The sequence below is a fragment of the Bubalus bubalis genome, chromosome 6 (genome assembly GCF_019923935.1).
Source record: "Bubalus bubalis isolate 160015118507 breed Murrah chromosome 6, NDDB_SH_1, whole genome shotgun sequence".
Taxonomy (NCBI): domain Eukaryota; kingdom Metazoa; phylum Chordata; class Mammalia; order Artiodactyla; family Bovidae; genus Bubalus; species Bubalus bubalis.
Window position 1 is genome coordinate 112714094 of NC_059162.1, and position 12669 is coordinate 112726762.

General features: G+C 47.5%; 1 protein-coding gene across 4 annotated transcripts in view; it reads left to right on the forward strand.

Moving 5' to 3' along the window:
- The first annotated feature begins 409 nt into the window (after nucleotides 1-409).
- Nucleotides 410-12669, forward strand: part of DGKD (diacylglycerol kinase delta) — a 111159-nt gene continuing 98899 nt past the window's right edge. For 3 of the 4 annotated variants that reach the window (XM_025289171.3, XM_025289174.3, XM_025289172.3), the window contains exon 1: nucleotides 410-586. In XM_025289171.3, coding sequence (XP_025144956.2) covers nucleotides 431-586 — 156 coding nt within the window. In that variant the 5' untranslated portion in view covers nucleotides 410-430. Of the gene's footprint in view, nucleotides 587-1497; nucleotides 1637-12669 lie in introns of those variants that run through there. The other variant, XM_044945318.2, reaches the window with a different exon arrangement.

Below are 12669 nucleotides of genomic sequence, written 5' to 3' on the forward strand. Positions count from 1 at the left end.
CACTCGCGGTGCAACTAAGTGCCGGGCGCAGCTTTAGATGCTGGCGATACAAGGCATGACAAGAAACGGTCCTGGGCCGCCTGCAGGTCACTTCCATTCTTGAAGGGGAAGATTAAAGCTTTAAAAAAGACGAAACAAACGAACAAAACACACAATTTGTGTCCCAGGAAGAACAAGCAGACGCTAAATTCTGGGCATCCGACACTACAGGTGGGGACGAAGGGGCTCAGGAGCCGTGCGCGAATCTTCTCTGCGCGCGCGCGCGCGCCCGGCAGGGGGCGCGGAGGGGGCGGAGCTGGAGACCGCGCGGCCCGGCCCGGCCCCGCCCCGCCCCTAGCCCCGCCCCCGAGACCCCGCCCCCGGCCCGGCCCGGCCCGGCCCCCGGCCCCGGCCCCGCCCCCGCCCGCTGTGCGCGCGCTGGCCGGGCAGCATGGCGGCGGCGGCGGGCGCCCCTCCGCCGGGTCCGCCGCAGCCGCCTCCGCCGCCGCCGCCCGAGGAGTCGTCGGACAGTGAGCCCGAGGCGGAGCCCGGCTCCCCGCAGAAGCTCATCCGCAAGGTGTCCACGTCGGGCCAGATCCGCCAGAAGGTGAGCCGGCGGCGGCGGCGGCCCGGGCGCGCGCCCCTCAACGCCGCGGCAGCCCCGTGAGGCCCGCAGCCCGGCCGGAGCGGCTGCCCAGGCCCAGCCCGGCCCCGGCCTAGGGTCCCGCCGGGCGCTGCTGCCCACACGGGGCGCGCTCCGTCGGGTAACGGGGCTGGGCGCCCGGGCTGAGCGCGTTCACCCCCACCCCGGGCGGGGCGGCGGCGGCGGGGACCCCGGGGCCGGGGGGCGCAGGTGGGCGCCGCGCGGGCGGGGCGCTCGGCGGGGTGGGCCGCGAGCACCCGGAGGGCAGGCCTTACAGGCTGAGGGGGCGAGCGCACCAGAAACGGGGGCTCCATGCTGCGCCCCGCCGGGGAGCGCAGCCCGACCCCGGCTTCTGCACGGAATTTCTGAGCACCGAGGGGGCTGGTTCCCGCTGGGAGCTCTGCGCTCACCTGTGTGATTCCCTCCCCTCCCCTCCCCCCCACCGCGAGAAACGCGGTAGGAACCGGGAGTGGGGGCTCTTCCCTCCCCTCCCCTCGCGCGGTTTTTGTGCGGGAAAGGGCCAGGGATGCACGTCCTCTGACCGTCTCCCTCTCCCTCCCCTGGCGAGCTGGGGACCAGGGGCTTGTCCCTGGCTGCGCACCCCCTTGGCACCTCGCTCTGCACGGAGAAGTCTGGGCTCGGAGTGTTAGCTGCAGAAAGACGCATTTCCTTTCCGCAGGAGTAAAGTTGCACCCTTTGTTTTCCCCTCGCGGTTTCCGTTGCCCACTGCTTGGTGGGGGTGGGGGGTTTGCTACAACAGGTGAGCCCTGTTGTGTTAGCGCACGGCTTCCTCGGGCAGGTGGTTGGACAGGTGGCTGAGGGCAGGCGGGGTCCGTGGGCAGCCCCGGGCTGGCAGACTTGCTCATCCCGCTGCGGTGCGCTTTTCCTCCGCCGCCAGCGAGTTCAGCTGGTACTTTTACCGTGGGAGCCATTTCTGGCTTAATCATCTTTTCTCGGCCTCTGATACCTGTGTGTGTGTGTTATTGTGAAGTGCTCCAGTTATTCAGCACGTAGGTACTGAACACCTTCTTTGTTCTAGGTGTTAACAGTCGAAGTAATAATTATAGTGGTAGTCATTCCCCAGTGCTTACTGCGTGCCAGGCAACTTTTCTTGGGTTAACTTGACAGCACTTGACATGGGTTAACTCATTTAGCACCCATTGTGTTGGGTGTTATCTGTCATCCCCTTCTCTCTCTCTTTTTTTTTAATTTTATTTTAAACTTTTTATTTTGTATTGGGGTATAGCCGATTAACAATGTCATGATAGTTTCAGGGGAACAAGGAAGGGACTCAGCCATACATAGACATGTATCCATTCTTCCTCAAATTCCCCTTGCATCCAGGCTGCCCTGTAACGGGGAACAGAGTTCCCTGTGCTGTACAGTAGGTCCTTGTTGGTTATCCATTTTAAATAGAGCAGTGTGTGCAAGTCCATCCCAAACGCCTTGAACTGCCCCCCCCCCCACCAACCACAAGTTGGTTATCTAAGTGTCATGCCCTTCTTATACAATTGGAGGTGGAGAGGGTAAGTGACTTTCCCAGGGTGTCACTGATAGGAACTGTGGGTCTGGATCTGAATTATGGTCAGGAACCCAAGATGGAAGGCAGTTTCTCCATTTGGGGGTTCCCAGGCTGTAGGAGATGGACACGTGTCCACACGACAGGATGATGTAGTAATGCTGTGGGAACTCTGAGGACAGAGAATCCAACTACCCCAGGAGGCAGGATCTCGAGGGAAAGAGTTTGTCAGGAATTAAGGAAAAGGACTTTCCACGTAGTTGAATGGCTCCAGGTGGCTCAGTAATGAAGAATCCACCTGCCAGTGCAGGAGACACAGGTTCATTCCCTGGGTCGGGAAGATCCCCTGGAGAAGGAAATGGCAACCCACTCCAGTATTATTCTTGCCTGGGAAATCCCATGGACGGAGGAGCCTGGCGGGCTACAGTCCATGGGGTAACAAAGGTTCAGACATGACTTGAGTGACTGAATAACAACATCTACAGGTTTAGGGACACCTGGGAATGGTCAAAGGTGAGTGCGTCAGATTGAGAGGAATGAAGAAGAGGCTGGAAAAGCAGAGCAGGCTGGATTTTGAAAGGATAGCCCTGGAGCTGGGTTTTTGGCCTTAGGCAAGAGGGAGCCACTGAGGGTCATTCAGAGCGTGAGAGGGATGGGTCACGTCTGCTTCTGGAAAGATCTCCCAAGTAGGGCCCTCAGTGGTACTGATGGGAGTGGTTCCCTCCTGGTGCTTGGTCCTTGGGCGTGGCATGTGCCCAGTATGGAGTGGATCATTTATGGCTTAGATTTATAGCTATAGATTTATATCTATAACCTATAGATTTATAGCTTAGTAAGATTTGAGCTTCCAGAGATGCCACTGTTTGTCCAGCATTCTGTGCTTCAGGAGGCTCCCCGCCCCCCGCCCACCCCCTTAAAACAATAGCTGTTATACCAGCTGTTCTGGTTGAGGAGGAGTGATGGGTAGAGTGTTAAAAATACACCCCGAGGACTTGGGTTTCTGAATGCAGCCACATCTGCTATACAAACAGCTTAAGGCTGAGTTTTCTTTTGTGTTAGAGATTGATGGAATGTGAGGTTTGCTGTGCGTGGGGTGGCTCCCAACCTCCAGATCAGCCATTCAGAAAATTCCTCTGCTATACGTAGTGCACAGAGGAAATATCCAGAATGGTATGGGGTGTCATTCTAAATTCAGAAAAGGATCTACCCACTTTAAGGATGTGAAGCAGAGAGAGTTCATTCAGTGTAGGGGAGTGGTCGTATAGGTGGTGAACAATTGAGAACGCAAACAGTGGGCAGTGAGACAACCCTGCCATGAGGCAGCAAACGGGAAACCACTGCCACCCTGGAGCCGGAGGACCTGGGGAGGAGGCCGCGTTTCAGACCCGAGAAGCACCTACCCCTCGCCAGGGGGCTGGGACCACTGTGGGCCATCTGGTGGTGGCTGGAGATTCACCCCCGGTCCTGCACGGGAACCTAGCCTGCGGGGATTCAGCCCCTTTGCAGTTTAGAATAGAACAGAAGAGTGAGGAATGGAACCGAGGACAAGCTGGCCCAGGACCAGAGCTGTATGTGTGTCGTTTTTGCACTGAAATATTAGTCCCGTTGTCAGCTAGAGCTGTCTTAATGCAAAAAGAAAAGGCAGTATGTTACAACAGTTCCTCTCACATTTTCATGTGTAGATCGGTTCCCTGGGAGTCTTGATAAAATGCAGTAGGTCTGGCAGTGGGGGTTGAGATTCTGCATTTATCACCTCTCAGGTGATGCTGCTGCTGGTTCATGGACCAGACTTTGAGAAATAAGACCTTAATGACGTATGTGTGAAGTGTTAGTTGCTCAGTTGTGTTCGATTCTTTGCGACCCCAAGGACAGTAGCCCTCTGTCTATGGAATTCTCCGGGCAAGAATACTGGAGTGGATTGCTATTTGCTTCTCCAGGGTACATTCCTGACCCAGGGATTGAACCCTGGTCTCCTGCATTGCAGGGGGATTCTTTACTGTTTGAGCTACAGGGAAGTCCCTTTACCGTTTGAAAAGTGAAGTGAAGTGAAGTTGCTCAGTTGTGTCTGACTCTTTGCGACCCCTGTGGACTGTAGCCTACCAGGCTCCTCCGTCCATGGGCTTCTCCAGTCAAGAGTACTGGAGTGGGTTGCCATTTCCTTCTCCAGGGGAGCTTCTGACCCAGGGATCAAACCTGGGTCTCCTGTATTGCAGGCAGATGCTTTACCCTCTGAGCCAGCAGGGAGCTACCATTTGAGCTACAGTAAGTTGAGATTTGGGATGGTCATTTATTCGTTTACCGTTTCATGAATGTCTCACATCTTCACGTGTCCTAACTGCCCCCAGCAAACACAGAGCTTCTTCTCATTTCCTACCGTGGTACACAGTGTTTTCTAGGATCACATAGCTAGTGTGAGAAATAGAAAATGGAGCTCATACTCTGGTAAATTAATTTACTAACACATTGTCAGGTGTTCTGAAATTTGAGTAGGTAACTGTGATTCTATGAAGCCTTAACAGTTCAGATAGGGCTTAATTTAAAAGTTTTTTTTTAAAGTTAACATATTTGGCTTTGTGCATTAAATATTCCTGATTTCAAATCGAAAAACAGAGTATTTCTTCCATTGTGAAATAAAGACTAGTAGAGATTAAGTAAAACATTCAAGTTGTAAAACACTTACAACAGCTTCACTAAGATAAGATTCACATACCACATAGCTCACTCATTTGAAGTGTACAGTTCAGTGGTTTTTAGTATATTCACGGTTGTGTAATCATCACCACAGTTAATTTTAGAACATTTTCATTACCCCCAAAAGAAACCCATAACCATTAGCATTCACTCCCCATTTCCTCCCAACTTTCTCAACCTTAGGCGACTGCTAGTCTGCTTTCTATTTTGTAGATTTGCTGAATCTGGACATTTTGTATAAATGTAGTATGTGGTATGTACACTCTGTGTCTGGCTTCTTTCGCTTAGTATAATGTGTTCAAAATTTATCCACGTTGTAGGCCGTGCCAGTACTTTTTCTTTTATTGCTGAATAATATATCATTGTATGGATATGCTACATTTTCTTTACATTGATCAGTTGATGGACATTAGGGTTATTTCTACTTTTTTTGCTATTCTGGTTGCTGCTGCTGTGAACATTCATGGACATATTTCTGTGTGGACATATGTTTCTTTCTGGATTTATAGACCTAAGAGTTGATTTCCTGGGTCACATGGTAATTCTGTGCTTCGTCTTTGAGAAACTGCCAGACTGTTTCCCAAGGTGGCTGCACCATTTTCCATTTTCACCAGCAAGGTATGAGGGTTCCAGTTTCTCCACGTCCTCGATTGTTTTATCTTTTTGATTATAGCTGTCCTAGTGGGTGTGACAGAGAAGGCGATGGCACCCCACTCCAGTACTCTCGCCTGGAAAATCCCAGGGACGGGGGAGCCTGGTGGGCTGCCGTCTATGGGGTCGCACAGAGTCGGACACGACTGAAGCGACTTAGCAGCAGCAGTGGGTGTGGAGTGGAGTGGAAGGGTTTTTAAAGCTAGTGTGTAGCAGTATTTGAGTTTAAACTGTGGCGTCAAATGGAGTTGATTCACATCCTGCTTGCCTCCGTATGAGTCACGTGATCACAATCAAGTCTCTAAACCTCTTAAGACCTGGCTTCTTCATCTGTGAATGGGGAAATACTAGTTCTCGGGTCACAGTGGTGACAGTCAACCTCATGTGTGTGTTCCTGAGCCTCAATTTCCATATCTGCAAAGTAGCAATGATGATAATAGTTCTCAGGTCTGTGAAATAGAAATGATAACTCATAGAATCAAATGGAATAGTCTTTGTGCAATACTGATCTAGTATTGTGCCTGCATATTATGAGCATTCAGTAAATGGTTGCTATTATGATTATTTCTGTCTTTCTGATTGTCCACTTTTTATATCTTGATTAGTAGCTATTTCCCGGAATCCCTCCTCTGCCAGCTCAGGCTGACCTGGGTGCGTCTTCATCTCTCGCACCCAGAATAGCAAATAAAAATGAATCTGGTGGACAATTAACTGAATATATTTTTTAAAAATTGTTAATTTACTGAATCCTAGTGGGCATACCACGGGCTAGGTGTTGTTTTCCTTATTTCACAGATGCGGTTTAGCTCAGCCAGTAGCGGACACTTTAACTTTGTTCAGTGTGCTAGGCACTTGGGGTACCTTCCTGAACGGCAAAAAACACTCCTAGAGCTAATAGTCTGAAGACAGACGTTAGTAGGATAACCGCACAGTGACTGTAGGGCTCTTTAGGTGACGAGTCGACTCTAAATCAAATGTCTGCTCATTCTGTAAAAGAAAGAGGAGGAAGATTTGGACCCACAGGCGCGTACAGGGAAATGGCCATGTGAAAACAGCTCACGATTTTGAGCTGTGCTCGCACAAATTAGGGACCAGGTGGGGTCGTTAGAAGAGGTGGTGTTAATAGATGCAATCCCTCCTGGATCCTTGGAGGGAGTGTGGCCCTGCTGATACCTTGCCTCCGGACATCCAGCCTCCTGCCCTGGGTTTAAGCCTCCCAGTCTGGGGCCTTGGTTATGGGGCAGCCCCAGGAGACTGACAGAGGGCACATACTGACTCTGAAGGGCACGCCGGGGGGCAGAGCTCTGGGAGGCAGTCAGACATGTCTCGGGAGCTGAGGAATTAGGCTCTATCAGGAGGCGGCAGTGGCAGGTGAACTCTCTTCACTTGGTCTGGAATCGCGAAAAGCCGCTTCCCAGGAGCGAGGAGGGTTAGAATTAGGACTTGCAGGGGCTGCAGCCCTGGTGCACATCATGTCGGGTCAGAGCGCTGCTGTCTTCAGCAGAAGAAGCTGCAGTCCTCAGGGCGGCAACGCCCAGGCCTCCAGTTATTTTCACAAGCCGTCTGTAAATTCACTGCTCCGTGTTCAGTGAAGAACAGACACACGGGGGGTAAGGCCACATGAATTAAAACCCACAGAAACAGCAGGCTATAGAGACAGATGAACAGGGACTCTAGACATCACAGATTTAAAAATAACTGTGCTTACTATGTTTAAGGAGATAAAGGCCAGATTGAGAATTTTGGCAGAGAACTGGAAACTAAGAAGGAACCAAATGAAAATTCTAAAACTGGAAAATGTAACAATCGGAGTTAAATTCTCAAAGGACGGGTGGAATAGACATGGCTGAAGGAGGAATTTAAAGGCCCAGAAGACAGCTCAAAAGAAAATACCCTCTAGAAATCCTGGAGACATTAAAAAAAAAAAAAGGAGAAATTAGTAGATAGGGCAGGAGTCAGAGATAACAGTGAAAAGGTCTTTTATGAGAAAATTGGGGAGAAACAACAGTTGTAAAGATAATGCCTGAGAACTTCCTGAAACTATTAAAAGACACCACCCACAGATTCACTAGCCCTGTGAACACAAAGAAAACCACACCTATCACTTCATAATAAAACTGCTGAAAACCACTGATGAAGAGGAGACTTGAAAGCAACTCTAGAGACAGATCATCCTCAGAAGAGCAGCAGTTAGGCTGACAGCTGTGTTCTTAACAGAACCATGGAAGCAGGAGAAATTTAAGTGCTGAAAGAAACTTACTGCTAACCTGAATTCTTACTCAGTCAAAAGATCCTTCAGAAAAGAAAGCCGAAGTGAAGACATCTTCAAATAAACAGAGTCAGGTTTTTTGTGCGCAGACCGATAATGAAAGAAATGTCAAGTGGGGTTTTTGTTTGTGTCTGGCCAAAGGAAGATGGTCCTTGGTGAAAGGTTAGTGTTTCAGCAAGGAATGAAGAGCTACAAAAAGGGCCCTGTGTGGGAAACACTGAATGATCACCTGTTAAAATTAATAACATCTTTAGGTTTAAAATATATGTAGAATTAAAATACATAGCAGTGGCATGCAAGTCAGAAAGAAGGTACATGGGATAAAACTGTTTAAAGTTTTCCTTGAATTTTCAGGAAAAAGAAAAAAGAGCCAATTAATATTAGACAAGTCAGGAATACATATTGTAATCTGTGCTGCAGTCACTAAACTGTGAAGGGTGATGTGCTATTTAAGCAGAAAGGCAAGAAAAATTGAATAAAAGAAATTCCAAATCTGAAAGAAGGCAGAAAAGGAGACAAAAGGGAAAGGGAAGGATAGGGAATCTAGAGTTTGCAGGTGCAACGTACTGGGAATAAACAGCAAGGTCCTGTTGTATAGCACAGGGATATGCCATGGTAAACCATAATGAAAGAGAATATTTATAACAGTCACTTTGCTGTATAGCAGAGTAACACAACACTATAAATCAACTATAATTCAATAATAATTTTTTTTTTTTTAGAGGGGGAGAAAAGGGAACGTTGAATGAGTGGAACAGGGAGAAAGCAGACAGTGACTGGGTAGGCTTAAATCCCGGTGTATCAGTGATCGTGTGATGTAAGTGAGCTTGATTGTTTCAGTTGAAAGTCAAGATTGTCGCAGGTAAGAAAGCAAAAGCAGACCAGGTTATTTAGAAGAAACATATTTAACAAAAGGATATAAAAAGATTGAGAGTCAAAGGATGGGACAAAAATACCGTGCACACACCAACCAAAAGAAAGTTGCCACAGTGTTTTAATGTCAGACAAAATAGTCTTTGAAGGAAGAATTTATTATTAGAGATAAAGATGTAATACTGATAAAAGATGAAAGATTTATTTCAGATATAATTTAAAATCTGTATATATCTATAGTGTAATTTAAAATTTTTTAGAAGAAAAATTAATACTGGGTTATGGAAATAAAACAAATCTATGATCCTAGTGGGTTTGTTTTTTTTTTTTTAATTCAGCTGTGTCACATCTTGGCTGTGGCATGTGGGATCTTCCGTTGCGGCCCATGGACTCTCTGGTTGTGGCGCACGGGCTTAGCTGCTCTGCGGCACGTGGGAGCTTAGTTCCCTGGCCGGGGATCAAACCTGAGTCCCCTGTACTGCAAGGCAGACTCTTAACCACTGGGCCACCAGGGAAGTCCCCATAGTGGAATATTTTAAACAGACCTGTTTCAGATGGTTATGGTAAGCAGACAAAAATTTGTAAAAATACAAAAAAATTGGGCAACCAATTACTAAACTTGACTTACTGGATGTATAGAGAACACTACCGAACAGTTAATTGCAGAATCGAAATTCTTTTAAAAACCCAAGACGTTTTGGTCAGAGTCTACTATGTTCTAGCCACAGGCAGTTCTCAACAACTTTAAAAAGGACTGAAATTATACAGACTGTGGTATTCTCTAACAATAGTGGAATTAAGCTAGAAATCAAGAAAACCCCCGTGTATCTGGAAATTTAGAAATTTGTTTCTAAATAACATTATGAGTCAAAGCTAGAAAATATTTTTAGTTGAAAGGTAGCAAAAATATATCAATGTAACTAATGGTATACAGCTGAAGTCATGTTTAGAGCAAGGTTTATAGCTTTAAATGTACTTGTTACCAGAGGAAGATTGCTGAAAATCCAGGAGCCAGGCTGTGTATCAGGTGGTTAGAAGAGAAGTAGCAACATGTTAGACTCAAAAGGAAGGCAGTAATGAAGCAGAATCCAAGGAAATGAAAAGCATTCACTAGAAAGGATCAACAAAGGCAAAAGTTGATTCTTTGGTAGGAAAAAAAAAATGTGATGAAATTGATGAACCCCAGCAGGCTTAATCAAGGAAAAATACAGAAGGCAAATAAGCAATGTTAGGAATGAAAAGGGACATCACCAAAAATCTTTGAGATATTAAAAAGAGTAGGCAGGTATTATAAACAACTTTATACAAGTAAATTTGAAAATTTACTTGTATGGCTTCCCGCCATCTTTGGCCTGGCTTGTTCTAACCAGTCCTGGTGGGCTCTTGTTTTTTTCCCTTCTGGTGGTTTCCTGTAAGTCAGGGATAACACTTCTCAGCTATGTTCCCTCAAGGGAAGGGGAGGATTACAGCCTGAGGCTAATACCTGTGGTAGCAAATGCAGGAAAAACTCTTGATAAAAAATCAACATTCATTCCTACTCAAATTGGAAAGGGGAGAGAGAGATGTCAGCAAGCTTTCCCTAAAGGGCCACATAGAAAGTATTTAAGGCTTTGTGGCCATATACCCTTTCTGTGGCAGATACTCAGCTCTGCATTGTAGAGTAAAAGCAGCTAGAGGTGACATGGGCATGGCTGTGTTCTTTACAAAAATAGGTGCTGGGCTGGATTTGCTCGTGGGCAACCTTGGAACCCCTGGGTCGGGAAAGATCCTGAATTTATTTGTTTACACCTGAATTTATGCTGATAGGAGATTCCCTGGTGGCTCAGATGGTAAAGCGTCTGCCTGCAATATGGGAGACCCGGGTTCAATCCCTGGATCAGGAAGATCCCCTGGGAGAAGGAAATGGCAGCCCACTCCAGTACTCATGCCTGGAAAATTCCATGGATGGAGAAGCCTGGTGGGCTACAGTCCACGGGGTCTCAGAGTTGGACACAACTTTACTTTCACTTTATGCTGATAAAGACCAGATAAGTTAGACCTAAGACCTTTCAGTCTTACTGTCCAACTTCCCAGGACCAAGTGGGACTGGAGATTTTGAGTTATAAAAACTCTTTTTAACAAGGAGATTTGGGGAGATTCTGGGTTGGCAAATGCATTAATATGCTGGGAGGGTGGTACACCCAGAGAAGGCATGGATGTGCCCCCTTCCCACCCCTAATACCTTGCCCTGTATATATATCTTCCATATGGTGTCTCTTCCAGGTGTTAGGAAGGATCTTGGGAAGGGAATGCTCATGTACTGTTGGTGGGAATATTAAGTTGGTAGCACTACTTTAGAAGATAGTTTAGCAGTAACTTTTACAGTTGACTTTAAAAGTTGGGCTTCCCTCATAGTTCAGTTGGTAAAGAATGCGCCTGCAATGCAGGAGATCCTGGTTCGATTCCTGGGTCAGGAAGATCTGCTGGAGAAGGGATAGGCTACCCTCTCCAGTATTCTTGGGCTTCCCTTGTGGCTCAGCTGGTAAAGAATCTGCCTGCAATGCGGGAGACCTGGGTTTGATCCCTGGGTTGGGAAGATCCCCTGGAGAAGGGAATGGCCACCCAGTCCAGTATTCTGGCCTGGAGAATTCCATGGACTGTATAGCCCATGGGGTCTCAAAGAGTGAAACACAACTTTCACTTCACTCACTTTTAAAGTTGAAGACATGCATACCCTGTGTTTCAGCAGTTCTACTTCTGGATATATATCTAATAGCTTATGTAAGCACTTGTACTCCAAGAGGCATGTGCAAGAATATTCCTGGTGTATCATTTATACTGGTTTCCCTGGTGGCTCAGACGGTAAGGACTCTGCCTGCAATGCAGGAGACCCAGGTTCCATCCCTGGGTCAGGAAGATGCCCTGGAGAAGGGAATGGCAGCCCACTCCAGCATTCCTGCCTGGGGAATCCCATGGTCAGAGGAGCCTGGCGGCGTGTAGTCCATGGGGTCGCAAAGAGTCAGACACAACTGAAGTGACTTAGCACACAGCACTTATGCACATTATTTGTGCCAGCTCAAATGTGGAAGCCACCCAAGTGGCTGTCAGCGGTAGAACTGGTGAATGACAGTGTGTTCTTCCCAGACAGCGCTGTCCATCAGTGAAAGTGTACTGCTGCTACCTGCTGATTTAAGGATTAATCACAGCATTAATACTGTCTGGCCAAAAAAGCCAGACATCAAGTAGTGCATTCTGTATGATTCCATTTACATCTGATTCAGAACAGATAGGATAGAAGGTGTTTAGGCTGCCCATTTAGCTGCTTCCCAGAGAAGTCTGGGCAGGGGTGGGGCGGGAAGAGGTGGGTGGTGACTGCGTGGTCCTTGAGAGAAGGGGGCGTCCCCGGGGCCGATAGTGCTGTTTCTTGACTTAGGTGGTGGTTAGTTGGGTTCTCAGTTTGTGATAATTTATATATTTTTGGATTTTATTTTTGCTATTTTTAGTGAAAAATATTTTTAATAATTTTTTTTTTTTTTTTTTTGCGGTGCCACATGTGGAATCTTAGTTCCCTGACCAGGGATTGAACTCTTGCTCCCTGCATTGGAAGTGCAGAGTCTTAACCACTGGACCCCCAGGGAAGTCCCCAAATTATTTTTGAAGTATAGTTGATCTACAGTATTGTATTAGTTTCTGGTGTATGACATGGTGATTCAATGTTTTTATAGATTATACTCCATTAAACAGTTTCCCTGATGGCTCAGTTGGTAAAGAATCCACCTGCAATGCAGGAGACCTTGGTTCGATTCCTGGGTCGGGAAGATCCCCTGGAGAAGGGATAGGCTACCCATTCCAGTATTCTTGGGCTTCCCTGGTGGCTCAGCTAGTAAAGAATCCGGCTGCAATGCGGGAGACCTGAGTTCGATCCCTGGGTTGGGAAGATCCCCTGGAGAAGGGAAAGGCTATCCACTCCAGTATTCTGGCCTGGAGAATTCCACGGACTGTGTATATACGTATAGTCCATGGGGTCGCAAAGAGTCAGACACTACTGAGTGACTTTCACATACT